Here is a 26,582-nt window from a genome sequence, read left to right on the forward strand (position 1 = left end):
CCGGATTTCTGCAACGCGAGGTTTTGTTAACACTTTACCAAACGGTCAGAAAGAATTGAAATTAAAAAGACGTTTTAGACTTTTGGTTTCACAGCGGTTAGAGAAAGGGGTCTTCATACCAGGAGTTTCAAATCCCGGCTCAGCCACTGACTCCCTCTGTGTGTGTGTGTGTGTGTGTGTGTGTGTGTGTGTGTGTGTGTGTGTGTGTGTGTGTGTGTGTGTGTGTGTGTGTGTGTGTGTGTGTGTGTGTGTGTGTGTGTGTGTGTGTGTGTGTGTGTGTGTGTGTGTGTGTGACCCTGAGCAAGTCACTTCACCTCCTTGTGCTCCGTCCTTCGGATGAGACGCAAAACAAACGAGGTCCTATTGGAAGTGACTCTGCAGCAGCAGCAGCAGCAGCAGTTGTTGATGAAGCAGAGTTCACCCCCCCTAGTCTCTGTAAGTCGCTTTGGATAAAAGCGTCTGCTAAATTAATAATAATAATAATAATAATAATAATCACAAGAGGAAGACTCAGTTCGTTATGAACACGTTTTATTCAAATATTACGAATTAGATCAACTGTTTCTAATGCTTTTACAAAACCATCAAGACAGGACTGAATCACTCAGGACAGAAAATCATCACATTCCAGACATGATCCCCCCGCCCCCCACGTTTTGTTAAAACATGCCCAGCTTGCAAACCAAAGTGGGTGAACCACTCGCTTCAATAATCTGTAAATGTTTTTACTTCTGCAACGCTAACAGTCTGTGTGTTTAAGAAAAGAAAAACAAAAAAAAAAAAAAAATAGATTCAATTTTCAAAATGTATTTGTTTTTCTCCACCTTTAGTTTTTAATGTTTGCAACCATTTTTTGAATTTCGTCACGATTTATTTGAAGGGCCGTTTTTTATTTTTAGTTTATTAACTGTTAACATTGTTAATTTTTAGGGTTGATAAAAACCTGCAAACACGGGGAGAACATGCAAACTCCACACAGACAGACCCCTGAGGCCAGGAATCGAACCCAGGACCCTGGAGCTGCGAGGCAGCCGCGCTAACCACCGCTGAAATCTATTTAACCCTTTAAAAGATACAAGGGAGACGCGTTTCCCACAAATAAAGCTTAACTTTCTTATAAAACGCTGGAACAAGAGATATTTGGACCGTGATTGTAAATACCAAGGAAGAAAAAAAAATCATTCAAAACCGCATTTTGAAATGATCCTGACATATTTCACAGTTCAACTTGAACAGAACCTAAACGTGGCCAGGTACTGTAAACTGTTCAATAAATGGGAGGCTGCGGTACGTATTTAATCCTTAGCTGCGTTGTACTGCTTTAAAATTAAAGGAATGATTCACGACACCTACAGTAACGCTTTGCAGATTCCACTACTAAATCGCTTCTGCTGTGAAGATGACAAGACGCCAGTGAGAGACTGCCACGTGCGACTCACAGTACACATTCCTCCCAAAACCTTTCATGAGTCAAGCTCTAGAGGAGCGATTCCCTGAGCAGCAGTGACATCTGCTGGGGGAGAAGCGCAACTGCAACTAAAATCTGCAAACGAACAAAAGACATTTTCTTCCAACAGAAATAGGCTTCGGATGAGACTTAAAAACGAGGTCCTATTGGAAGTGACTCTGCAGCAGCAGTTGTGATGCATAGTTCACCCCAACTAGTCTTTAAGTCGCTTTGGATAAAAGCATCTGCTAAATGACTAAATAATAATACAAATATGTATTTTTGGTTGGTATACAGTTTTGCAGCACACCTTGTGTAAGCTACACTTGTGGGGGTATTTGTGTGTCTAATAACGGTAAAGCAATCAGTTGGTTGCACATCAAAATCAGTAAGCATGTTGCTGAAATGCCGTTCTTTATTGTGGCAGTGTGAGGGATTTGGTTTGCAAATTTACAGTTCTGATCGGTTTTCGATCTTCAGCAGCTCCACTTCAAAGATCAGAGTAGCGCCACCTAGCGGGGGGGAGGAGGAAGGAAATCAGTTCAATTCTAAAACGTTACAGCCAACTTGAAATCTGCAAAGCTGAAAACAATTTAAAAAAAAAGGTCTAATTAAGCACATTCCGTTCAATTAAGGGTGTAATTAATTGAGAGCTCAGTTGGAATGAATGTCTCAAACTATTACTACGTCTGAAGAATACTGCGTTTCTTTACCAGGTCAGATATTCCACATTATAAAACACAGTTGCTATATGTTCCCTTTAGGACAGTGAAAACTAAATTCACCTTTCATCACTGTCCGCTTAACCCTTTAAGGACCGGGATGGTGTTAACACAACCATACTGAAGTGGGCTTCTAGGACCACGATCGTGTAAATGTTTTTTAGACTTATAGAGCCACCGTACTTTGCAGTACAGGCTTGAAACACACATCAATGGATAGGGGAGGGACTGACGTTCACTTCCTGATAATTCTTTTTTTCCTGTGACGTCACTGAGAGGGGAATTTAGCGTCTGAAAGGCGGAGAGAGTTTACAGCAGCCAGGTAGACAAAAAAGCAGAAACAAAACATCACAGGAACTTGTTTAGAGCAAATAACAAAAAGCTAAATCTGATGTATTTGACTGTAAATTATATTAGAACATTTATTCTGTCATGTGTTTTAATTTATAGTTTTTTACAACATTTATAAATATCAAGAAACGAGTGGATAGGAGCAGATACTATTTCATGAACTAAATGGATCAGCTACGTTTTTTGATAATAATGAAATCAGTGACTTGTTTTATTTATAAATACTTATTTTGAGAATATAAAATCGAGAGTAGTGTCCATTTTTGCTTATAAAGACCCTGAGAATAAACTTGTACGATGTCATTGCAATCACTCAGGTGAAACCATGTCTTGTGAATTTGCCCAAAACATCAATATTTTTCAACAAAACCTTCAGGAAGTATTGTAAGGTCTGTCAGGTCATAGAATAACATGTTTTATACAAAACAAAAAAAACTAAATATTATGTTGGGGAAAACAAATGCAAAAAGTTTAAGTCCTTTATAACGTTCCCCAGAGTGTGCTGAAAAAAAGGACATCATTTGCAAGATGCTACTGTAAGAGACTGTTGTGAATTTTTATAGTTTGAGAGTCAACTACAGCCAAAAAGTCCTGGGGGGAGCATCACACTGAAAAATGCTTGGTTCTGAAAGGGTTAAGACCTTCACAGTAAACCTTTGAAAAATACAAAACCCTTTGATTGGCTGTAAAGAGCTCAACTCATGTGGTTTGTAAATACTTCTTATATATTTTTGATTGTAAATGATTTGAAGACATCCTCGTATTGCTTACCTGGGATTTTTGGTGGGGCTCCCCTATCTCCATACCCTAGAAAACAAACAAAATAAATTGAATTTACAATACAACACCAATGTATTTGTCTACAGCACTCCCTCCCTTCACACCATGGGCTGTGCCAAAGTCAAAAACAAAACAGGAGAGTTCACGTGTACAACGTCCTGCAGCTGCAAACGATTACTTAAAAGCAAGTTTAAAAAATAAAAATAAAATAAAGCACTTTTTCAAATTTAGACTTCAAAAGAATTGAACGTTTCAACCTGATTCTGTCGACCGGGATAGAGTCCCAGAGACCAGGAGCACAGCAGCAGAAAGTTCAGATTCCAGCAGATTTAAGATGACTTTTTTTTTAAACTGTAAGCTGTGCGTTTTCTGATCTCAAGAAACTATGCAGATGAGCCTACTAATGAACAATCAACTAGGTCTTAATATTAAGTACATGGAAACAGGGACCCAGCGATCCACACCAACCCAAGCCGCTGTTTCTTCACTCTGAACGGGGAATCAGCCCCCCCCCCCCCCCCGATCCACACCAGCGCCCCTCGCCTGTGGAGCGCTCCGTCCAGACACTCGAACATTCGCTTCTCTCAGTACTCACCCAGTTCAGAAGGAATGACCAGTTTTCTTTTCTCTCCTTCGCACATCCTAAACAACAACAAAAAAGGTTCAGTTCTGTTGCTGTCTGGCGTTTTTCAACCCGCCAGCCTGTGCCGAAGTAAAATAAAGAATGGACCCGGGTGTACTGTTACATCAACGCTCCCCAACCCCCGGTCCCGTGCCCCCTCTGTTGAGTCTGCTGGTTTCCATTCCATCTGAGCTCTCAATTACTGAACCAGACCCTTCATTGAACTGATCGCTTGCTTAAATTAGACCTTTTTTTTCCCCCTTCCATTGTTCTCCACTCTGAAAAAGATTTAAAATGTTTAAGAGCTGAAAACAATTAAAAAGGTCTAATTAAGCTAACGATCAGTTCAATGAAGGGTCTGGTTCAGTGTTTGAATGAAAACCAGCAGACTCAACAGAGGGGGTCCCATGACCGGTGGGGTTTGAGAAACGCTGTATTACACTAGGAGTTTAATAATAAGACACACCTGACCTTGTTACCTAGACACCCGGAGGGGGGGGGGGGGGGGGTAATGGGTGAAGCTGTTGCTAAGCCACAGCCCCCTAACCCTCTTTTTGAAGATGAATGATTTTGAATCCGTACCCAAGAAGGCCTTGGTCCCAGCCTTTGATGACCTGCCCTGTGCCCAGGGTAAAGGTGAACGGCTGGTTTCGTGGCAGGCTGCTATCAAACTCGGTGCCATCTTCCAGTTTACCCTGCAAAGAATTATTATTAATTTGTCATTTATCTCAAAGCGACTTACAGAGACTGGGAGGAGGGGGGGGGGGGGGGGGGGGGTGAACTCTGCTTCCTCAATAACTTAAATCATTAGTATAATCATGAGGTGTCTTTTGGGGTAATGGCACGCCTGTCAATTAGGACTGCAATTCAGACTGAAATAAATTGGGCCACCTTTCTTGATAATATAACACCATGGTGTCAAACTCAGACAAGCTGCACAGCAGTCTGATCCATTCCTGGTTTTACCAATACCCTACCTAATCACTAGTGATTAATCAAGCAGCTGGTAGCAGTAAAACCTGGAACGGGTGACACTGCTGTGCAACGGGAGTCTCATTTCCATCCCCGATGAGGAGAACAGACTCCCGCTGCACAGCAGTGTGATCCAGTCCTGGTTTCACTGGGAGTTTAATAATCAGACACACCTGAGCTTGTTAGCTAGACACACTGGGGGGCTGATCAAGCTGGTAGCAGTAAAACCTGGACTGGATCACACTGCTGTGCAATGGGAATCTCATTTCCATCCCCGATGAGGAGAACAGACTCCCGCTGCACAGCAGTGTGATCCAGTCCTGGTTTCACTGGGAGTTTAATAATAAGACACACCTGAGCTTGTTAGCTAGACACACTGGGGGCTGATCAAGCTGGTAGTAAAACCTGGACTGGATCACACTGCTGTGCAACAGGAGTCTGTATGCAGATCTGATAGTTTTTCGGTTCGCTTGAGTCAGCTTTTCGTCGGGTTGAATTCAACAGGGACTCACGGTGTAGTGCATGTGCAGGACGTCTCCCTTGCGCGATTTGAGCGGGCAGTTATCCACCCTCTTCTTAATCCCGATCTGCAGTTTCTTCTTCCCCTCGTCGCCATGGCAAAAAGAGCAGAGAGCCACAAGCAACACCGCTCCGACAAGACCGGCCTTCATCCTGGAGGAAGACTGCAGAGAAACACAAACGAAAACAGAGAAACTAACTCCCAAAACCATCAATTAACATCATAATATCAAACGCGTGCGACAGGCAGGTTTATTTTACGCGCTCACAATTAAAAATAACGCATTAACGAGGCACGGTTTCTTCTCTGTTATTTTTGTTACCTATTATTTTTGTTATTCGTTCCTCTGTCCGCCACACGAAGTTCAACACAGGAAGCAAATAATACAAGTTCCGGTTTTATCTCCTTAGCTACAGTTTTAACTGTCATATTTTTAAAATTTTTTAACTACTGTATATTATTAAGATAACTTGCTCACGTTTTTTTTTTTTTTGCTAAGTCTAAATGTAACGCTCAAGTTACATAAATACAAATTGTTTCTGTTTTTATTTTAAAAGGAAACATTTATTTGGTACTTGATGGGTTAAATATATATTATAACTGACGTGTTGTAACGATTTTATGCCGTTTTTTTCTAAGCAGCGCAGAATTACCTTTAATTTTGACTGCTTTTGTAATGTGAAAACTGACCATCTTATTTCAAACTTACTAGGAAAATAATAATAATAATAATAATAATAATAATAATAATAATAATAATAATAATAACAGTATGCGGATGTTTTTGTAAAGAAAGTCTTCAGTTTGCCGCTGTAGGAACGTCTCAAAGTTATAGATTTGAGAATATGTTTGTATTTTGTAATATAAAATGGCATTTATGTTATTTATAAATGTAATGCACATATTTATTTTTAAAAAAAACACCTCAGAAATCATTGTTCGAACCTAAATTTACAACGATAAAGATTTCTTTTTTAAAATTGCCCTTTACGCCAACAGAGATAATCTCATTTCAATGAAATTTAAAAAAAAAACTATAAAACGCGCCAAATTGAAATTGCAAATAAAAAACCAATCTTGTTTTTAAAACATAATCTCTTACAGTTGGTTATACCTGTCCGCAGTTTCGATTGGACGAAGGCAATTTTTACTTAAAATTCATTGGTCGAACAAAAATACGGTAGCATTCGACGGTGATTGGCCAAGCGTCTCAGAGATCGCGCTGCAATTGGTGGATTTGCAAACGGGTCTCCCCTGATTGGCGGAGGCGAGAAGGCTTCGTGAAGTTTGAGAGTTGATGGAGGAAGTGGAGTTGAAAAAGCCCGATCTTATTATTCAATATAATCTGTAAGGTAAGCAGAACCAAAACAACAAACACGTCAAACACGAAACGTTTCATCTGCATTGCTAGATTACTTCAACGTCATTTAATTTACTGTTTTAGTTTCGTGTCAAATACACATACTAGAAAAAAAAAACTCAAGAGTTAATCCTCTTTCAAAATGAGAATTTAGCTGCACACCTACATCAAACGTACGTCAGGAAACGTTATATTAATACATTAAAATACTGATCATTTAAGCGTGTACATTACCACGTCTGTCGTGTAGTTTTATCCGCAGATAACTGTTTAATTTTAGGGGGTTTGTGTTGAGATATTTCACTGTAACAAAACAAAACAAACGCAATAATACTCTTAATTTCAAAATAAATTAACGTCACCGAAACTAAATCTACGGCATCATTCTTATGCTTTCCCGGCTTACCTTAAAAAGTTGTTCGTTTTTTTTTAAGAATATTCAACAATAGACAACGTTTCGAAACGCCCCCCCTTTTTTATTTTTGTGCTGTGTAATCTCTTTGAAGCGGGACCGAAACACTGCGAGCTTCGTCTGTGATATGATAATAAATATTGAGGGAAACTTTTTGTTTTTTCCTTTGACTGCCATTCTCTCCTGCTCTGCATTTTTTAACACAGGAGTGTGATCTAGTTTTCTTACAGTATGCTGTTTAATGGGATATTATTCGTTCGTATTTTTCTATTCGTCAGACTGCGCCTTCCTATCTGCGGTCCCTCGTGTTTTCTATTCCCTCTCCGCTCATCCTCTCGAGTCCTGGAGACTTCGTAAGCTCCTCTTCACTGTCCTTTATTTGTAAATTCCTGTTTATATATATATATATATATATATATATATATATATATATATATATATATATATAATATTATTTGTTATATCCCTTAACTTATATATACTTTTATATTTTGTATAATTATTAATTATTATTATTATTATTTATTTCTTAGCAGACGCCCTTATCCAGGGCGACTTACAATTGTTACAAGATATCACATTACACATTATTTCACATTATACAGATATCACATTATTTTTACATACAATTCCCCATTTATACAGTTGGGTTTTTACTGGAGCAATCTAGGTAAAGTACCTTGCTCAAGGGTACAGCAGCAGTGTCTCCCACAAGGGATTGAACCCACGACCCTCCGGTCAAGAGTCCAGAGCCCTGACCACTACTCCACACTGCTGCCCCGTTATGTAGTTAAAAAAAAAAAGTCAATAATTATTGTGAAATAACGCAATGGTGGTCCAGTGTTTAAAGAAAAGGGGTCTTGATACCAGGAGGTTCAAATCCCAGCCACTGACTCACTGTGTGTGTGTGTGTGAGTCTCTGTGTGTGCGACCCTGAGCGAGTCACTTCACCTCCTTGTGCTCCGTCCTTCGGATGAGACGTAAAACAAACGAGCTCCTATTGGAAGTGACTCTGCAGCAGCAGCAGCAGCAGTTGTTGATGATGCAGAGTTCACCCCCCCTAGTCTCTGTAAGTCTCTTTGGATAAAAGCGTCCTCTAAATGATTGATCAATAATAATCTGTGGTGCTAATGAGCTTCCTCAACGTGCTTGGCCCTGCACGACTTGTGTCCCCCGTTTGAAGGCGTAACCCTTTTGATTGAGATGCCAGTGCAGCCCACACTGAAGGAACCGGAGGAGATGGAGGTCGAGGGCGACTCGACCACCGAGGCTAACGGGGAGGAAGAGGAGGAGGAGGAGGAGGAGGAGGAGGAGAGCGGCAGCGAGTCCGAGACTGAGCCGGAGGAAGAGAGCTCAGGTGAGAACTGAGAGAGAGGGAGAGAGACACACACAGAGAGAGGGGGACGGAGAGAGAGAGAGGGGGGACAGCGGGAGAGAGACAGACACACAGAGAGAGAGAGATACAGATAGAGACACACAAACACAGAAAGAGAGAGACAGACACAGACAGACAGACAGACAGAGTTAGAGAGAGCGAGAGAGAGAGACAGACAGACGGAGAAGAGAGAGACACACAAACACAGACAGAGAGAGAGAGACACAGACAGACAAACAGACAGAGAGAGAGAGAGAGACCCTGTGATGCTCACATTATGTTAACTCGTTACATTAATAGCCTTTGCCCTCATTTGAGGCACAGGCTACGTTGTAGTTTTCTTTTTTCTGAACATTTTTAACTCCCTGCTGTTTAAATGTTCTCATTAACTCTAATGTTATGTTAACTTTTGATAACCGCCTGAATCAAGCATGAATGAAACTGTTATTAATTCTGCCCTTTAGATGCTTCTCTGACGATGTAAAAGAAACTGAAACCTAAAAAACGATCCGTTTTCTTGGTGTTTTCCGACCCGCTGTGATGATAAAGCGTTTCGGAATCCGGCAGTCGGTTTAGTTTGCTTTCGTTGAAGGATTGAACACACGTTGCATAGAAAGGGTGAAATCTGTGATACCTGTGAAAAGAATACAGCCTCAGAAGTGATTGAAAAGGAACTCTCTGTTCCTGTAGAAATGGACGATGAAGACTGTGAAAGAAGAAGGATCGAGTGTCTGGATGAAATGTCTGACCTGGAGAAGCAGTTCATGGATCTAAAGGAGAAGTAAGTGGACTACTATTGACAAGGTTAGAAACTCACACGAGCCCTGCTGCTGCTGCTGCTGCTGCTGCTGCACCCAGTCCTGGGGTTCAGAGCTCCCCTCAATGAAGTCTAGTATTATTATTATTAATATTGAAATGATCAGGAGCCAGGAGTTTGAGCAGGGTTACAAACTCACACCAGCCCTGCTGCTGCTGCTGCACCCAGTCCTGGGGTTCAGAGCTCCCCTCAATGAAGTCTAGTATTATTATTATTAATATTGAAATGATCAGGAGCCAGGAGTTTGAGCAGGGTTACAAACTCACACTAGCCCTGCTGCTGCTGCTGCTGCACCCAGTCCTGGGGTTCAGAGCTCCCCTCAATGAAGTCTAGTATTATTATTATTAATATTGAAATGATCAGGAGTTTGAGCAGGGTTACAAACTCACACCAGCCCTGCTGCTGCTGCTGCACCGAGAACTCAAAGTTCTGTCTAAGGTAGCAATCGCGGGCCCTGTCAATTCAACTGTTGTGTTTTGCAGGCTTTTCAAGGAGCGGTTAAACCAAGTGAAGGCGAAGCTGGAAGAGGTGATAGCTGGGACGGCAACAGAGTATATCGAACCCGTGGCCGCCTTACAGAAGAACATGAAGATCCGCACTGAAGTGGCTGGTACGCTGCCCAGGCAGGCAGTGACCGGGGATGGAAACTCCTATTGCACAGCAGTGTCACTCATTCCACGTTTTATTTACGACCAGCTTAATTCGCCACAGCGGGTCTAGCTAACTAGCTCTGTTGCGTCTTGTTATTAAACTCATAGGAAAACCAGGAATGGATCAAACTGCTGTGCAACGGGAGTCTTATTCCCATCCCTGCAACAGACTTTAGCAGTATCTAAACTAAGCCTGTAGCCCTCTGTAGAGCTCTCTAACATGTCTTCCCTCTAGGTACAGTTGGCACACCAGAGTGTAACCGATAACCTGTCCCCCACTGCAACGCAGCCCCCAGTGGATATAAGAACTTCTGCATAAGTTGATTTACCGGCTTGCCACCAGGGGGCAGTGTTGTAAGGCATGCATTATCCACTCATCAGAATTTGCTACAAAGGAAGAGATTAAATCGAATTAACAGCGGCTTGATGCGAAACGAACGGCTTTGGAACTGGGAGGATGAGATATGCAGGCGTTATTCCCGTCAGCCGGAATTCATTAGGAATTTGTAGCTGTTGTTTTAAAGTGTTTCCTGTAACCGTTCTCTCCTCGTTATTCTCTCTCTCTCTTTCTCTGCAGGCGTTTATAGGGACCTGTGCCTTCAAGTGATTCATAACAAGTACGACTGTGAAATGCAGGGGGCCAGACAGCACATGGAGGTACTGAAAATGAATCTTAAAAGTGATTAGGACAAGGGGTTAGGATTTATTCATATATAATATATATATTTTTTTATTTTAATTAATTTTTTTATTTTTAATGTTCTGAAAAATAAATTGACCGGTTCTCCAAGTAATGGACAAAGGCATTTGTAGAAATTATTGTACCGCTCTCTGGCCAAAAGTTTTGCATCACCCCCCTATAGAATGAACTAATGTTGCTCCATAAAGTCGAACGAAACCTGCTGAATAATGTTACGTTAACATACTGAATTGCACACCACTTTGTAGTTTTTCCATACACAAACGGACACATTGAAAAACGTTTCTAAATCTAACATGAAATCTACTGTACTACTATTATGGCTTCCGGTAGAGACTTTTGCAATATCATTTTGTAGTTTCTTTGATTACACAATGAGAAAAAAAAAAATATATATATATATATATAAATTTATGTTCAAGACATTTCAGAGGGCTGTGTCGCATCAATATCAGGGTCTAGTGCTGTATATTATAAAGACATTTCAAAGGGCTGGATCGCATCGATATCAGGGTCTAGTGCTGTATATTATAAAGACATTTCAGAGGGCTGGATCGCATCAATATCAGGGTCTAGTGCTGTATATTATAAAGACATTTCAGAGGGCTGGATCGCATCAATATCAGGGTCTAGTGCTGTATATTATAAAGACATTTCAGAGGGCTGGATCGCATCAATATCAGGGTCTAGTGCTGTATATTATAAAGACATTTCAGAGGGCTGGATCGCATCAATATCAGGGTCTAGTGCTGTATATTATAAAGACATTTCAGAGGGCTGGATCGCATCAATATCAGGGTCTAGTGCTGTATATTATAAAGACATTTCAGAGGGTTGGATCGCATCAATATCGGTCTAGTGCTGTATATTATAAAGACATTTCAGAGGGCTGGATCGCATCAATATCAGGGTCTAGTGCTGTATATTATAAAGACATTTCAGAGGGCTGGATCGCATCAATATCAGGGTCTAGTGCTGTATATTATAAAGGCATTTCAGAGGGCTGGATTGCATCAATATCAGGGTCTAGTGCTGTATATTATAAAGACATTTCAGAGGGTTGGATCGCATCAATATCGGTCTAGTGCTGTATATTATAAAGACATTTCAGAGGGCTGGATCGCATCAATATCAGGGTCTAGTGCTGTATATTATAAAGACATTTCAGAGGGCTGTGTCGCATCAATATCAGGGTCTAGTGCTGTATATTATAAAGACATTTCAGAGGGCTGTGTCGCATCAATATCAGGGTCTAGCGCTGTATATTATAAAGACATTTCAGAGGGCTGGATCGCATCAATATCAGGGTCTAGTGCTGTATATTATAAAGATATTTCAGAGGGCTGGATCGCATCAATATCGGTCTAGTGCTGTATATTATAAAGACATTTCAGAGGGCTGGATCGCATCAATATCAGGGTCTAGTGCTGTATATTATAAAGACAGTTTTATTTTTTTTAAAGGATGTCTCAGTCCTAAAATTCTAGGTGATGCTAAACCTTTGTCCCTAGCTGAAGATGGATGGAGGGGCTTGCATGTCGCTTCATGCAGCTCCGATCCCTTCTTTTGCAGAGTGAGAAGCTGCTGCTGTTTGATAACATGCAGAACGAACTGATGGAGAAGATTCAGAGACTGGAAGAGGACAGACAGACCATAGACATCAGCTCCGGTGAGACAGACACACTTACTGTGAAAACAGGAAGCGTTTGCAAGCATGTGTGCGTTTCTTTAAAAAAATCTGCCGTACATTTAACGCAATCGCTAAACTATAAAAAACCAATTTGTTCTCAGTTGACTCGTCTGGATAAATAAACTGATTGATTGATTGGTTGATTAACTGATTATGTATAGTTTATATACGCATATATTTGTCGCGGTAAATATGTCTGTAGTGGAACGCCTGTATAATTCTCAGACAAACGTTTCCACTAGAAGTCTTTCTCAGCGTCGTCAGTGTAAATTCAATGGCTGATGTTTCTACTAGAAGTCTTTCTCAGCGTCTTCAGTGTAAATTCAATGGCTGATGTTTCTACTAGAAGTCTTTCTCAGCGTCTTCAGTGTAAATTCAATGGCTGATGTTTCTACTAGAAGTCTTTCTCAGTGTCTTCAGTGTCAATTCAATGGCAAACGTTTCCACTAGAAGTCTTTCTCAGTGTCTTCAGTGTCAATTCAATGGCAGACGTTTCTACTAGAAGTCTTTCTCAGCGTCTTCAGTGTAAATTCAATGGCTGATGTTTCTACTAGAAGTCTTTCTCAGCGTCTTCAGTGTAAATTCAATGGCTGATGTTTCTACTAGAAGTCTTTCTCAGTGTCTTCAGTGTCAATTCAATGGCAAACGTTTCCACTGGAAGTCTTTCTCAGTGTCTTCAATGTTTTTTTTCAGAGTGGTGGAATGACAAGCTCCATTCGAAGAAGAGCAGGCGTCGCTGTGACCCGACCAAGCCAGAGAAAAAGAGGAAGCCGGTTTTGGTCTCTGGTATCCTTTCACTGCGTCGGAATATCAACAGAATAAATAGCAGGATAGACTTCTACACGAGTGCCAGCCAGGGCTGTTCTCTTAACTATGATGCAGTCAATAGGTGAGGTTCATATACTTCTCCATTAAGCAGAGATAGATATTATTATTATTATTATTATTATTATTATTATTATGAATTAGTCATTTAGCAGATGCTTTTATCCAAAGCGACTTGCCGAGACTAGGGGGGTGAACTCTGCATCATCAACAACTGCTGCTGCTGCTGCAGAGTCACTTCCAATAGGAGCTTGTTTGTTTTACGTCTCATCTGAAGGACGGAGCACAAGGAGGTGAAGTGACTTGCTCAGGGTCACACGCACACACACACACACACACACAGAGTGAGTCAGTGGCTGAGCCTAGATTTGAACCTCCTGGTATCAAGACCTTTTTTCTCTAACCGCTGGTCCAGCGATCCTTCTTAGCACAGAGGAGAGTGGGGAGGGGTATGGAATGGGTTACCTAGCCATGTTGTGACAATGAGTCGATTACTGATCAGGGTGACTTTCACTCCGAGAGCCTCGTTTTAAACGTTCATTGATCGATTTTAATGAAGTGCTGATTTGCTTTCTGTCAAAGGCGCTTATCAAGCAGCTGTTCTTCCAAGTCTTTCTTAATGCGTATTAATACACGACTGTGATAAAACCTTCTGCTACAAATTGCAAAGGCATTTAGGATGGTTATTTTCTTCCAGTTTTAGGGCAGTGGCCTTTTTTTTCCTGTATTAAATGCAGGGATGGAAAAAAAGACTCCTGCTGCATAGCGGTTTCACCTATTCCAGGTTTTACTACAAGCTTGATTAGCCACAGTGTAGTGCTGTGGCCACAAGTTTAGCCTCACCCTCTAGAATGAACTTATTTTGCTTGATAAAGTCGAATGAAACCTGCTGAATAATGTTACGTTAACATATTGAATTACACACCAGCGCTTTGTAGTTTCCACACTTCCTCATATACTTAACTGAAAAACTGACAGATTTTTTTGCAAGGTCATTTTGAAGTTTCTTTGATTACATGATGTTCAGTAAAAGATCTAAATTATGTTCGTATAATTATTATTATTATTTTTTTTTTATTGATCCTAAAATTCTAGGTGATGCTAAAGTTTTGGCTACAGATGTACAGGTAACAAGCTCAGGTGTGTCTTCTTAAACTCACAGCAAAACCAGGACAGCGACTGCTGTGCAACGGGAGTCTTATTTCGGTTGCATCCCTGAAATATTCTCCTTAATGTTGCTGGCGTTCAAAGTCTTTTGCTCCTTAACCTGGTCGCAGGTCCGTACATCGTTTACATGTTACAAGACATCAGCATCTTAGAAGACTGGACTGCCATCAAAAAGGTAAAAATTCAGCAGCATCGCCCTAGCTTCAATTGTAAAACAAAGTCCCTTTATAAATACCACAGTAAAAATATAGCCAAGAGTAGTGAAAGCTCAGTGAAGCACAGAAACACAGCATGTAAATTCAATGGCAAACGTTTCCACTAGAAGTCTTTCTCAGCGTCTTCAGTGTAAATTCAATGGCAAACGTTTCCACTAGAAGTCTCTCTCAGTGTCTTCAGTGTAAATTCAGTGGCAGACGTTTCCACTAGAAGTCTCTGTCTTCAGCGTAAATTCAATGGCAAATGTTTCCACTAGAAGTCTTTCTCAGCGTCTTCAGTGTAAATTCAATGGCAAACGTTTCCACTAGAAGTCTTTCTCAGCGTCTTCAGTGTAAATTCAATGGCAAACGTTTCCACTAGAAGTCTCTCTCAGCGTCTTCAGTGTAAATTCAGTGGCAGACGTTTCCACTAGAAGTCTCTGTCTTCAGCGTAAATTCAATGGCAAACGTTTCCACTAGAAGTCTTTCTCAGCGTCTTCAGTGTAAATTCAATGGCAAACGTTTCCACTAGAAGTCTCGCTCAGTGTCTTCAGTGTAAATTCAGTGGCAGACGTTTCCACTAGAAGTCTCTGTCTTCAGCGTAAATTCAATGGCAAACGTTTCCACTAGAAGTCTTTCTCAGCGTCTTCAGTGTAAATTCAATGGCAAACGTTTCCACTAGAAGTCTCGCTCAGTGTCTTCAGTGTAAATTCAGTGGCAGACGTTTCCACTAGAAGTCTCTCAGCGTCTTCAGTGTAAATTCAACGGCAAACGTTTCCACTAGAAGTCTTTCTCAGCGTCTTCAGTGTAAATTCAATGGCAAACGTTTCCACTAGAAGTCTCTCTCAGCGTCTTCAGTGTAAATTCGATGGCAAACGTTTCCACTAGAAGTCATTCTCAGCGTCTTCATTGTAAATTCAATGGCAAACGTTTCCACTAGAAGTCTCTCTCAGCGTCTTCAGTGTAAATTCAATGGCAAACGTTTCCACTAGAAGTCTCTCTCAGCGTCTTCAGTGTAAATTCAATGGCAAACGCATATTAAAAAACACTGCAAACCAGAGTAAACTGTGGTAGGGTAGATTCCTAATCTATATGAAATGCATACTTGCCTTGCAACTTTTCCAAGGGGCAGCCCCCAGCTAAACACTGATCACACTTTGCTGTTTCACAGGCTAAAGCAACTGTGCTTCCGATGAAGAAGAAATCAGACAGTGAGTGTGAAATCTTCTGTATATATCCCCCCCCCACCCCCCCCCCCCACCCCCAAGCCATGAAAACGTTAACCCTTTTCTGTCCTTGTCGCAGCCAAAATTCAATATTCTGCCAAGTGCGAGGATGGGAAGCTGTATTACGAGGGCGAATGCTACAGCAAAGGGCACGTCATCCTACTGGAGATCAGAGAGGATCCGCCTTCCCAGTAAGTGACGAGATTCCCAGTTTACAGACAGCCTTTGTTGGCCTGTGACCCCTGAAGGTACACAAGCAATCTAACGCTTGTTGATCAGAACGGAACAGGAACAGGATTTTGAAGGAAATCGGCAAGGGGATTCAGCGCTAAACGCTTTGCTAAATTAATTCTGTTGATTTAATGATCTCGAGGCAGCGTGACAATAATAGCTTTTAACAAAATAAATGAGCACCGTCATCGATAGTTATTTTATTGTCACTTTCCCGTTGCAAACACTAGATGGCACTGTGGGAACACAAATAAGAGAGGGAGAGACAGACAGAGAGAGAGAGAGACAGAGAGAGTAGGGGAGTAATCTCCTCTTTGACATTCCTCGAAGGTGAACGAGCCCCTTTTGATTTATATATTTAAAAAAATGAAATGTTACATTTATTGAAAACATGAACTGCTCCACACTTTGCTGTATTCTGCTACTGCTGTCATTTATCATAATTATCCTTTCTGCTTAAACTCCTGGCTCCTGATCATTTCAATATTAATAATAATAGTAATAATAATAATACTAGACTTCATTGAGGGGAGCTCTGAACCCCAGGACTGGGTGCAGCAGCAGCAGCAGCAGGGCTAGTGTGAGTTTCTAACCCTGCTCAAACTCCTGGCTCCTGATCATTTCAATATTAATAATAATAATAATAGACTTCATTGAGGGGAGCTCTGAACCGCAGGACTGGGTGCAGCAGCAGCAGCAGGGCTAGTGTGAGTTTCAAGCCCTAGAGAAAATATTGTCAAAACATAATCTAATCTTGTTCTCTTTTATTTCAGGGCTGTCATCACGGCAGTGAGCACTGGAGAGGTGTGGCTGAGAAGGACAGACGGAAGCAAAACCAAAATCTACGTTTCCCAGCTCCAGAAGGGAAAATACACCATTCGGAAGGCATGATCCCCTCCAACCAATTCACAGCACAGAACTGAGAGAGACTGCCACTGTGTGACAGGCACTCAGAGTGTAGCGATCCGTCACGCCTCTCCGCATTGTAGCCACGTGAATAATAGCACCTGAATGAATAATTAGGTGCGTTTTATCTCTGGTGTTAGAAACAGATACATTATTGTCTTGGAGCACCTATGGTAGTTCTTAACAATTCACTTGGCAAAACCTGCGCTTAATAAAATCTGCCCTGTATTTTGCCCCTCGAGAAAAGGGCAAATGAATGTCGATCTGCCAGTAAAACACTGCAGACCCCCCTCCTGAAGATTTTCAAATACTGCCCCCTATCCCTTGATGCTGTGCTGTTTTGCGTTGTTTCAAAACCCAAAGTATTGTGTTTCCTTTGTTGCACAGTGTGGAGGAAGCAGTTTGTCATCGACCTGGAAGTGATGCGGCTGGACAGCTGTGGCCAAAATTTCTGCATCACCTAGAATTTTAGGATTGACACTATTTGAAAAAAAAAAAGGTGTAGAAACTACACAAAAAATGATTTAAAAAAAAAAAGTCTTCTCGGAAGCCAGTGCAGTCGTATTCCATGTTAGATTTTGTTCAGGATAGGGAAAACTACAAAGCAAGCTGCGTGCAATTCAATATGCTAACATTGCTCAGCGGGTTTCGTTCGACTGTATGAAACTAGAGGAGTTAATTCTGTAGGAGGGGGGATGCATAACGTTTAGTTAGTGCTGTACCCCTGCTCTCAATACTCTGAATGCTGCATAAGCAGTTTTTAGAGGGCTACTTAATAACATCACGCCACTGTCCTAAGATTTCATTCCCTGTGTGTTTAATCTCCTGCTGTATATCGTGTGTGTTTTGTGTCATTCTACAATGTTGTTTTTTCTGCTCGGGTCTTTATCCATCAGCCTTTACGATTCCAGGAAAAATTGGTTCCTGAAAAAAATACTTTTAAATCTGATGGCTGGGGAAGAATATTAGTGATGCGCATGCGTTAGTGCACAACCTATTTATTATTATTATTATTATTATTATTATTATTATTATTATTATTATTATTATTATTATTATTATTAATGAGTCATTCAGCAGACGCTTTTATCCAAAGCGACTTGCAGAGACTAGGGGGGTGAACTCTGCTTCATCAACAACTGCTGCTGCTGCTGCAGAGTCACTTCCAATAGGAGCTCGTTTGTTTGACGTCTCATCCAAAGGACGGAGCACAAGGAGGTGAAGTGACTTGCTCAGGGTCGCACACGCACACACACAGGGAGTCAGTGGCTGAGCCGGGATTTGAACCTCCTGGTATCGAGCCCCCCTTTTCTTTAACTACTGGGACCCACCTGTCCACAGCAGTGATAATCCTGTAGAAAAACAAAAAACACATTAAATGTGTAAGAAATGAAACAGCATTAATTGAAGTGCACAGCGTAACCCTAATATGGTTCCCCGCCTGTAACCGTCTATATACCCGACGTAGGACCACGTTCCTAACGGTTGAGATGGATTTTATCAACGGTCTCATTCATCTTTAACAGCAAAAGGATAAGATTTCAGCACCTATATTTCAGCCAGCCTTTTGATTGTATTTTCTGTTGATCTTTTTTTTATTTTCTAGATTTTTCACTTTATCGAATTCACTTCCTGTGTTTCTGGTATTAGGAACCCCACCTTCTGACCCACACGTAGTGCCGGCTTAGACGGGGGACCTTTTTAACTGTAACACAGGAAGTGAGCTTGTAGTGTTGTAGCCGGATAAATATTATTTTTTTAACCCGTAATGTTTTTATGTTAGAATTTGCACTAAGACTAGATCAAACAAAGTGATTATTACTGATTCGTGATTTTAAGTTTTTTAAAAATAATAATAAATGATATATAGTCTGCTGTAGATTTTTAAAAAGCTTGCAGTAAAAGCGGTGCTTGTATGAATTGTTTAACCTGTGTGTTAATAATATATATTTATAATTTCATAGTAAATATTAGAAAATGATCCTTGCTAATGACATTTCTTTGTCTGGGTGTGTTTTTTTTACTTGAGGTTTTTCTGTTCTGTTCTGCCTGCGTTTTCACATTGTTCCGTCATGTAATTAATGAACAGTGCCACCTCACTGAACACACACCTTTTGTGTGTGAACGATTCATCTCTGTGTTTGTCAGTCCCCTCGCATCTTGAGTTGTTTGATTGCCAGGTTTACAGCGAGGGTGAGCTGCCAGCCCCTGGAGGACAAAGAGACAAGCTGGGGGGGGGGGGGGGGGGGGGGGTGAATTACTCGATGCAAGAGCTAATTCCAAACCCTGAGCTGCATCCACATTTCAGAGAGAGAGAGGAGGGGGAGAGGAGAGAGAAGGGAGAGAGAGGGGGGAGAGATGGAGGAGAGAGAAGGGAGAGGGAGAGAACAAGAGAGGGAGAGAACAAGAGAGAGAGGGAGAGAACAGGATAGAGAGGAGGGAGAGAGAACAAGAGAGATAGAGGGAGAGGGAACGAGGAGAGAACAAGAGAGGAGAACAAGAGAGGAGAGAACTAGAGAGAACGAGAGAGGAGAGAACACGAGAGATAGAGAGTTCTCTTGTATTAAATCTGGCAATAGAAAAAGAGACAGAGGAGAGAACAAGTGAGCTAGAGAAGGGGGGGGGGGGTGCTTGTTCTGCTGGCCCCTAGGCCATGGACGAGCTCCGAGCCAACGGTTTGATTGATCACCTCGTTCAGGATCACAGCCAGTAGCCTGGGGCCCCAGCCTCTCCCACAGCAGAGGAGAGAAGCAGCTACTTTAAATGAAGAGCGAGTCAATGCAGCAGGACCAGCCATCCCACAATCCTTCAGCTGGGATACTGCCAAGACCTGCTTCCTTGTGATGGTCCTGTCTTGACCCACCGTTGCACACTACACTGCCATGCAATACAATACAATAAACTGCCATGCAATACAACACAATACACTGTCATGCAATACAATACACTGTCATGCAATACAATACACTGCCATGCAATAAAATACAATACACTGTCATGCAATACAATACAATACACTGCCATGCAATACAATACAATACACTGCCATGCAATACAATACAATACACTGTCATGCAATACAATACACTACCATGCAATACAATACACTGCCATGCAATACAATACAATACATTGCCATGCAATACAATACATTACCATGCAATACAATACAATACACTGTCATGCAATACAATACAATACACTGCCATGTAATACAATACAATACACTGCCATACAATACAATACACTGCCATGCAATACAATACACTGCCATGCAATACAATACAATACACTGCCATGCAATACAATACACTGCCATGCAATACAATACAATACACTGCCATGCAATACAATACACTGCCATACAATACAATACACTGCCATGCAATACAATACAATACACTGCCATGCAATACAATACACTGCCATGCAATACAATACAATACACTGCCATGCAATACACTGCCATGCAATACAATACACTACACTGCCATGCAATACAATACACTGCCATGCAATACAATACACTACACTGTCATGCAATACAATACACTGCCATGCAATACAATACATTGCCATGCAATATAATACAATACACTGCCATGCAATACAATACAATACATTACCATGCAATACAATACACTGCCATGCAATACAATACAATACACTGCCATGCAATGCAATACAATACACTGCCATGCAATACAATACATTGCCATGCAATACAATACAATACATTGCCATACAATACAATACAATACACTGCCATGCAATACAATACACTGCCATGCAATGCAATACAATACACTGCCATGCAATACAATACACTGCCATGCAATACAATACACTGCCATGCAATACAATACAATACACTGCCATGCAATACAATACACTGCTATGCCATGCAATACAATACACTGCCATGCAATACAATACAATACACTGCCATGCAATACAATACAATACACTGCCATGCAATACAATACAATACATTACCATGCAATACAATACACTGCCATGCAATGCAATACACTGCCATGCAATACAATACAATACACTGCCATGCAATACACTGCCATGCAATACAATACAATACATTACCATGCAATACAATACAATACACTGCCATGCAATACAATACACTGCCATGCAATGCAATACAATACACTGCCATGCAATACAATACACTACACTGCCATGCAATACACTGCCATGCAATACAATACAATACATTACCATGCAATACAATACAATACACTGCCATGCAATACAATACACTGCCATGCAATGCAATACAATACACTGCCATGCAATACAATACACTGCCATGCAATACAATACAATACACTGCCATGCAATACAATACAATACACTGCCATGCAATACAATACACTGCTATGCCATGCAATACAATACACTGCCATGCAATACAATACAATACACTGCCATGCAATACAATACACTACACTGCCATGCAATACAATACAATACACTGCCATGCAATACAATACATTACCATGCAATACAACACTGCCATGCAATACAATACACTGCCATGCAATACAATACAATACACTGCCATGCAATACAATACACTGCTATGCCATGCAATACAATACACTGCTATGCCATGCAATACAATACAATACACTGCCATGCAATACAATACAATACACTGCCATGCAATACAATACAATACACTGCCATGCAATACAATACACTACACTGCCATGCAATACAATACATTGCCATACAATACAATACACTACACTGCCATGCAATACAATACACTACACTGCCATGCAATACAATACACTACACTGCCATGCAATACAATACACTGCTATGCCATGCAATACAATACAATACACTGTCATGCAATACAATACAATACACTGCCATGCAATACAATACACTGCCATGCCATGCAATACAATACACAGCCATGCAATACAATACAATACATTGCCATGCAATATAATACAATACATTGCCATGCAATACAATACAATACACAGCCATGCAATACAATACAATACATTGCCATGCAATATAATACAATACATTGCCATGCAATACAATACAATACACTGCCATACAATACAATACACTGCCATGCAATACAATACATTACCATGCAATACAATACAATACCATGCAATACAATACACTGCCATACAATACAATACACTGCCATACAATACAATACAATACACTGCCATGCAATACAATACACTGCCATACAATACAATACAATACACTGCCATGCAATACAATACACTGCCATGCAATACAATACAATACACTGCCATGCAATACAATACACTGCTATGCCATGCAATACAATACACTGCTATGCCATGCAATACAATACAATACACTGCCATGTAATACAATACAATACATTGCCATGCAATACAATACACTGCCATGCAATACAATACAATACACTGCCATGCAATACAATACACTGCCATGCCATGCAATACAATACACAGCCATGCAATACAATACAATACATTGCCATGCAATATAATACAATACATTGCCATGCAATACAATACAATACACTGCCATACAATACAATACACTGCCATGCAATACAATACATTACCATGCAATACAATACAATACCATGCAATACAATACACTGCCATACAATACAATACACTGCCATACAATACAATACACTGCCATGCAATACAATACACTGCCATACAATACAATACAATACACTGCCATGCAATACAATACACTGCCATGCAATACAATACAATACACTGCCATGCAATACAATACACTGCTATGCCATGCAATACAATACACTGCTATGCCATGCAATACAATACAATACACTGCCATGTAATACAATACAATACATTGCCATGCAATACAATACACTGCCATGCAATACAATACAATACACTGCCATGCAATACAATACAATACATTGCCATGCAATACAATACAATACATTACCATGCAATACAATACAATACATTACCATGCAATACAATACAATACACTGCCATACAATACAATACACTGCCATGCAATACAATACATTACCATGCAATACAATACCATGCAATACAATACAATACCATGCAATACAATACAATACACTGCCATACAATACAATACAATACACTGCCATGCAATACAATACACTGCCATACAATACAATACAATACACTGCCATGCAATACAATACACTGCCATGCAATACAATACAATACACTGCCATGCAATACAATACACTGCTATGCCATGCAATACAATACACTGCTATGCCATGCAATACAATACAATACACTGCCATGCAATACAATACAATACATTGCCATGCAATACAATACACTGCCATGCAATACAATACAATACACTGCCATGCAATACAATACACTGCCATGCAATACAATACAATACATTGCCATGCAATACAATACACTACACTGCCATTCAATACAATACAATACACTGCCATTCAATGCAATACAATACACTGCCATGCAATACAATACATTGCCATGCAATACAATACAATACACTGCCATGCAATACAATACACTTATTATTTTGTGTTTATTTTATTTTGGAGTGCCCCATTTATTTTGCCCTCGATTTTCCTCCCCAGTTTAGACTGTCCAGTAATAGTTTTTCCTCTCGCCTATTGCCTGGACAGGCTGAGCGGCCTCTTCTCATTGACAAACTTTGCTTCTGTTCTTCAGTACAAACCCGTCCTGTTTTTAAACGTCACGCTTGCATTATTTCATTAGCCCTTTAATTACAAAGAGATTTGATTTGACCAGAAAAAAAGTACACTCTCAACAGCTTGTAATAAAAAAATGGGTTTTTTTGGAAATGTGCGAGTGGACAGATGGTCTCCCACTTTGTTGTCCTGCCAAACATACTGTTCCTTAATCTTCATACAGCAAAAGCACAAACTCCCTTATTAAAATGAGTAAAAGCATGGCAGGGTGAAGCATAGAGAAGCATTGTAAAACACAGAGAGGTATGGTAAAGCATAGGGAAGCATTGTAAAGCACAGAGAGGTGTGGTAAAGCATAGGGAAGCACTGTAAAGCACAGAGAGGTCTGGTAAAGCATAGACAAGCATTGTAAAGCACAGAGAGGTCTGGTAAAGCATAGGGAAGCATCGTAAAGCACAGAGAGGTCTGGTAAAGCATAGGGAAGCATTGTAAAGCACAGAGAGGTCTGGTAAAGCATAGGGAAGCATTGTAAAGCACAGAGAGGTCTGGTAAAGCATAGGGAAGCATTGTAAAGCACAGAGAGGTCTGGTAAAGCATAGACAAGCATTGTAAAGCACAGAGAGGGATGGTAAAGCATATTTAAAAAAAAAAAAAAAAAAAACGTGGGTACCTAGCTATATAAAACAGAAAGGGGGCTCCCTCCAGTCCAGGGCAAGCTTGGAGCCGGGAGACTGAACTGCTCCGTCCGGCCTCCGTCCCTCAACCCCTTAAGATTAAGCTTTTTCAAAAGAAAAATGACCGTGATAAAGTTCCAGTTGTCAAAGCGTGACGTGACGCAATACTGTTTAGAATGCAGCTGAATTAATTTGTTTGAGACTGTACGAGTCAAAGTCAATTATTATTATTATTATTATTATTACATCTTGTTTTGTTTAACATATTAATTGAAGCTGACACCTACGTTAATTGCCAGGTTTTAGATGTCATTTACACCTGGATAATTTATAACGTTATGTCAATATATTTCTCAGGTGCTGTTCTGTCACTGGTGTGACTCACGCTGGTGTGACTAATTAAGCGAAGAGAATGAGTTTAGAGCTGTTACAAAAGCTAAGCGGAGTAGAGATTTTAAAAAAATGGACTTTTTGACTAATTCCACTTGTTTGTTGGAGGACTTTTGCGCGTTTCAATTCGGAGAGAGTCTGTACGATTCACTGTTTTAACTTTACAATACCGAATCAAATGCAGACAACCCCACTTCAAAAAATGAACCACTTTTGCTTCATAAAGTCGAATGAAACCTGCTGAATAATGTTACCTTAACATATTTGAAATTACACACCGCTTTGTAGTTTTCCCATATATTTAATGAAAAAACTGACAAAAACGGAGACGAATGTGATATTTCGAAATCTAACATGAAATATACTATTATGGCTTCTGGTAGACTTTTTTTTTTTGATCCCATGATGTTAAATAAAAGATCTAAATTATGTTCATACAGTTTATTTTTTGTTTTTTTTTAATTACGTCTCAACCCTAAAATTCTAGGTGATAGTAAACTTTTGGCCGTATCTGTATTCAGTCTGACTGCACTACTTAGATTCGCCCGCTAGAGGGAGCAAGCGACACATAGGAGGGAAACCAGCGGCTTCTGGTGGTGGGAGGGGCAAAATGTACGTAATACATTCCAGCGTGCATTTTAATCCGAATTCACACTAAAATAAATAAATAAATAAATAAATAAATAAATAAATAAATAAATAAAGCTGATAATTAGATTACGCTGGTTCACGACGTGCCTGCAAAACGAGTTTGCAATTAACACCTCTCCTGTTATTTTTTTCTTAGAATAACAATGATACATTCTCGCTGTGCCACTCGTGCGGGTTTTTGCAATCTGGATCCGACAGCAGCTTCCTAGTGACGTGGATTAGAGGAGATCGTAGCTGACAGCATAGTGCCATAAATCTCAGCTGTTTTTGTTTTTGTAGTTCGCAACCGTTGGGCTCACATGTGTAGTTTTGAAAGACACACATTTTCTAGCAAACCTGCACAGCTTTGCCCAAAAGCTTGGCGTCACCATGCATTCACCCTCCAGCAGGTGCAACACTTGCTAAAAAGCCTGGCTTGAAAACAGAGAGGTATTGAACCCAGTAGCAGATCGCACGTTATACATTAAAAATATGTGTGTACTATAATGTAGGTGTGTCTTTCAAAACTGCACATTTCAGACCAAGACAGCGAATGGATACAGGAGACGGGATACTAAAATAGCACAGTTATGTTAAATTATGTATTCTTCTTTATGATCACGTCGCAGGATCATTTGTTAATTTAGTTTCACCCACTCAAACCTCTCCGAAGCCGATGCCCCCGTAGTCTAACCATTAGAGCCGCGGTAGAATAATTGCCTTTAAGAAATGCGAAGTGGTTAGGTGCTAATTACTGAGTTCCGAGCGGTCCCTCGGTTTCCACTGTTCACTCAATTACTGCAAATCAAGCGCAGTAAACCCAATTAAATTAAGAACCATTGTTCTCATTCGAGGACAGGCTAATTTGTCGTTTTTATTTTGGAGCGTTTGTATGTGGCATCTATCTGCTTGTTATCGCCCCCTGGTGGCTATATCAAATACCACATGCGCTAGGGCAGCGGTCCAGCCCTGGTACTGGAGAGCTGCTGGGTCTTCATTTCAGTGGAGCTCTCAGTTACTTAATTGCACCAAAATCACTGGCTTAATTAGTCAAGTTTAACAGGTGTTCCAGATATTTAGCTATTGATGACGTAGAGCAGGAGAGCCACAAGCCAGCAGGTTCTCTGGGTCAGGTAAGGTGATTCAAGGTGTTCAGTGGGCCAGTGTGTCCTGCTGCTCTTCAAAGAAGCAATGGTACCTGAGACAGGT

At 40.5% G+C, this 26,582-nt stretch overlaps 2 protein-coding genes across 3 annotated transcripts; one reads left to right on the top strand and one right to left on the bottom strand.

The window, feature by feature from the left end:
- Nucleotides 1–760: 760 nt before the first annotated feature.
- LOC117962930 (peptidyl-prolyl cis-trans isomerase FKBP2-like) lies at nt 761–5,821 on the bottom strand. Its single transcript, XM_059012197.1, has 6 exons — nt 5,737–5,821; nt 5,407–5,577; nt 4,505–4,617; nt 3,896–3,942; nt 3,292–3,327; nt 761–1,959 (listed from the first exon to the last, which is right to left on the bottom strand). Exons 2-6 carry the CDS (start codon nt 5,563–5,565, stop codon nt 1,898–1,900), a joined length of 417 nt encoding a protein of 138 aa, XP_058868180.1. The 5' UTR covers nt 5,566–5,577; nt 5,737–5,821; the 3' UTR covers nt 761–1,897.
- A 698-nt stretch (nt 5,822–6,519) lies between these two features.
- Nucleotides 6,520–18,756, top strand: LOC117967754 (breast cancer metastasis-suppressor 1 homolog). 2 transcript variants are annotated; one of them, XM_059012196.1, is made up of 11 exons: nt 6,520–6,766; nt 8,370–8,543; nt 9,252–9,342; nt 9,861–9,988; nt 10,606–10,685; nt 12,301–12,397; nt 13,112–13,204; nt 14,521–14,585; nt 15,776–15,815; nt 15,910–16,021; nt 16,835–18,756. In XM_059012196.1, exons 2-11 carry the CDS (start codon nt 8,390–8,392, stop codon nt 16,950–16,952), a joined length of 978 nt encoding a protein of 325 aa, XP_058868179.1. In that variant the 5' UTR covers nt 6,520–6,766; nt 8,370–8,389; the 3' UTR covers nt 16,953–18,756. The 2 variants fall into 2 exon arrangements, with proteins under 2 accessions (XP_058868179.1, XP_058868177.1); XM_059012194.1 differs by lacking the exon at nt 6,520–6,766 and adding an exon at nt 16,292–16,391 and having other exon boundaries at nt 8,371–8,543; nt 16,835–16,951.
- The last annotated feature ends 7,826 nt before the right edge of the window (nt 18,757–26,582 follow it).

The sequence above is a fragment of the Acipenser ruthenus genome, chromosome 43 (genome assembly GCF_902713425.1).
Source record: "Acipenser ruthenus chromosome 43, fAciRut3.2 maternal haplotype, whole genome shotgun sequence".
Taxonomy (NCBI): Eukaryota; Metazoa; Chordata; class Actinopteri; order Acipenseriformes; family Acipenseridae; genus Acipenser; species Acipenser ruthenus.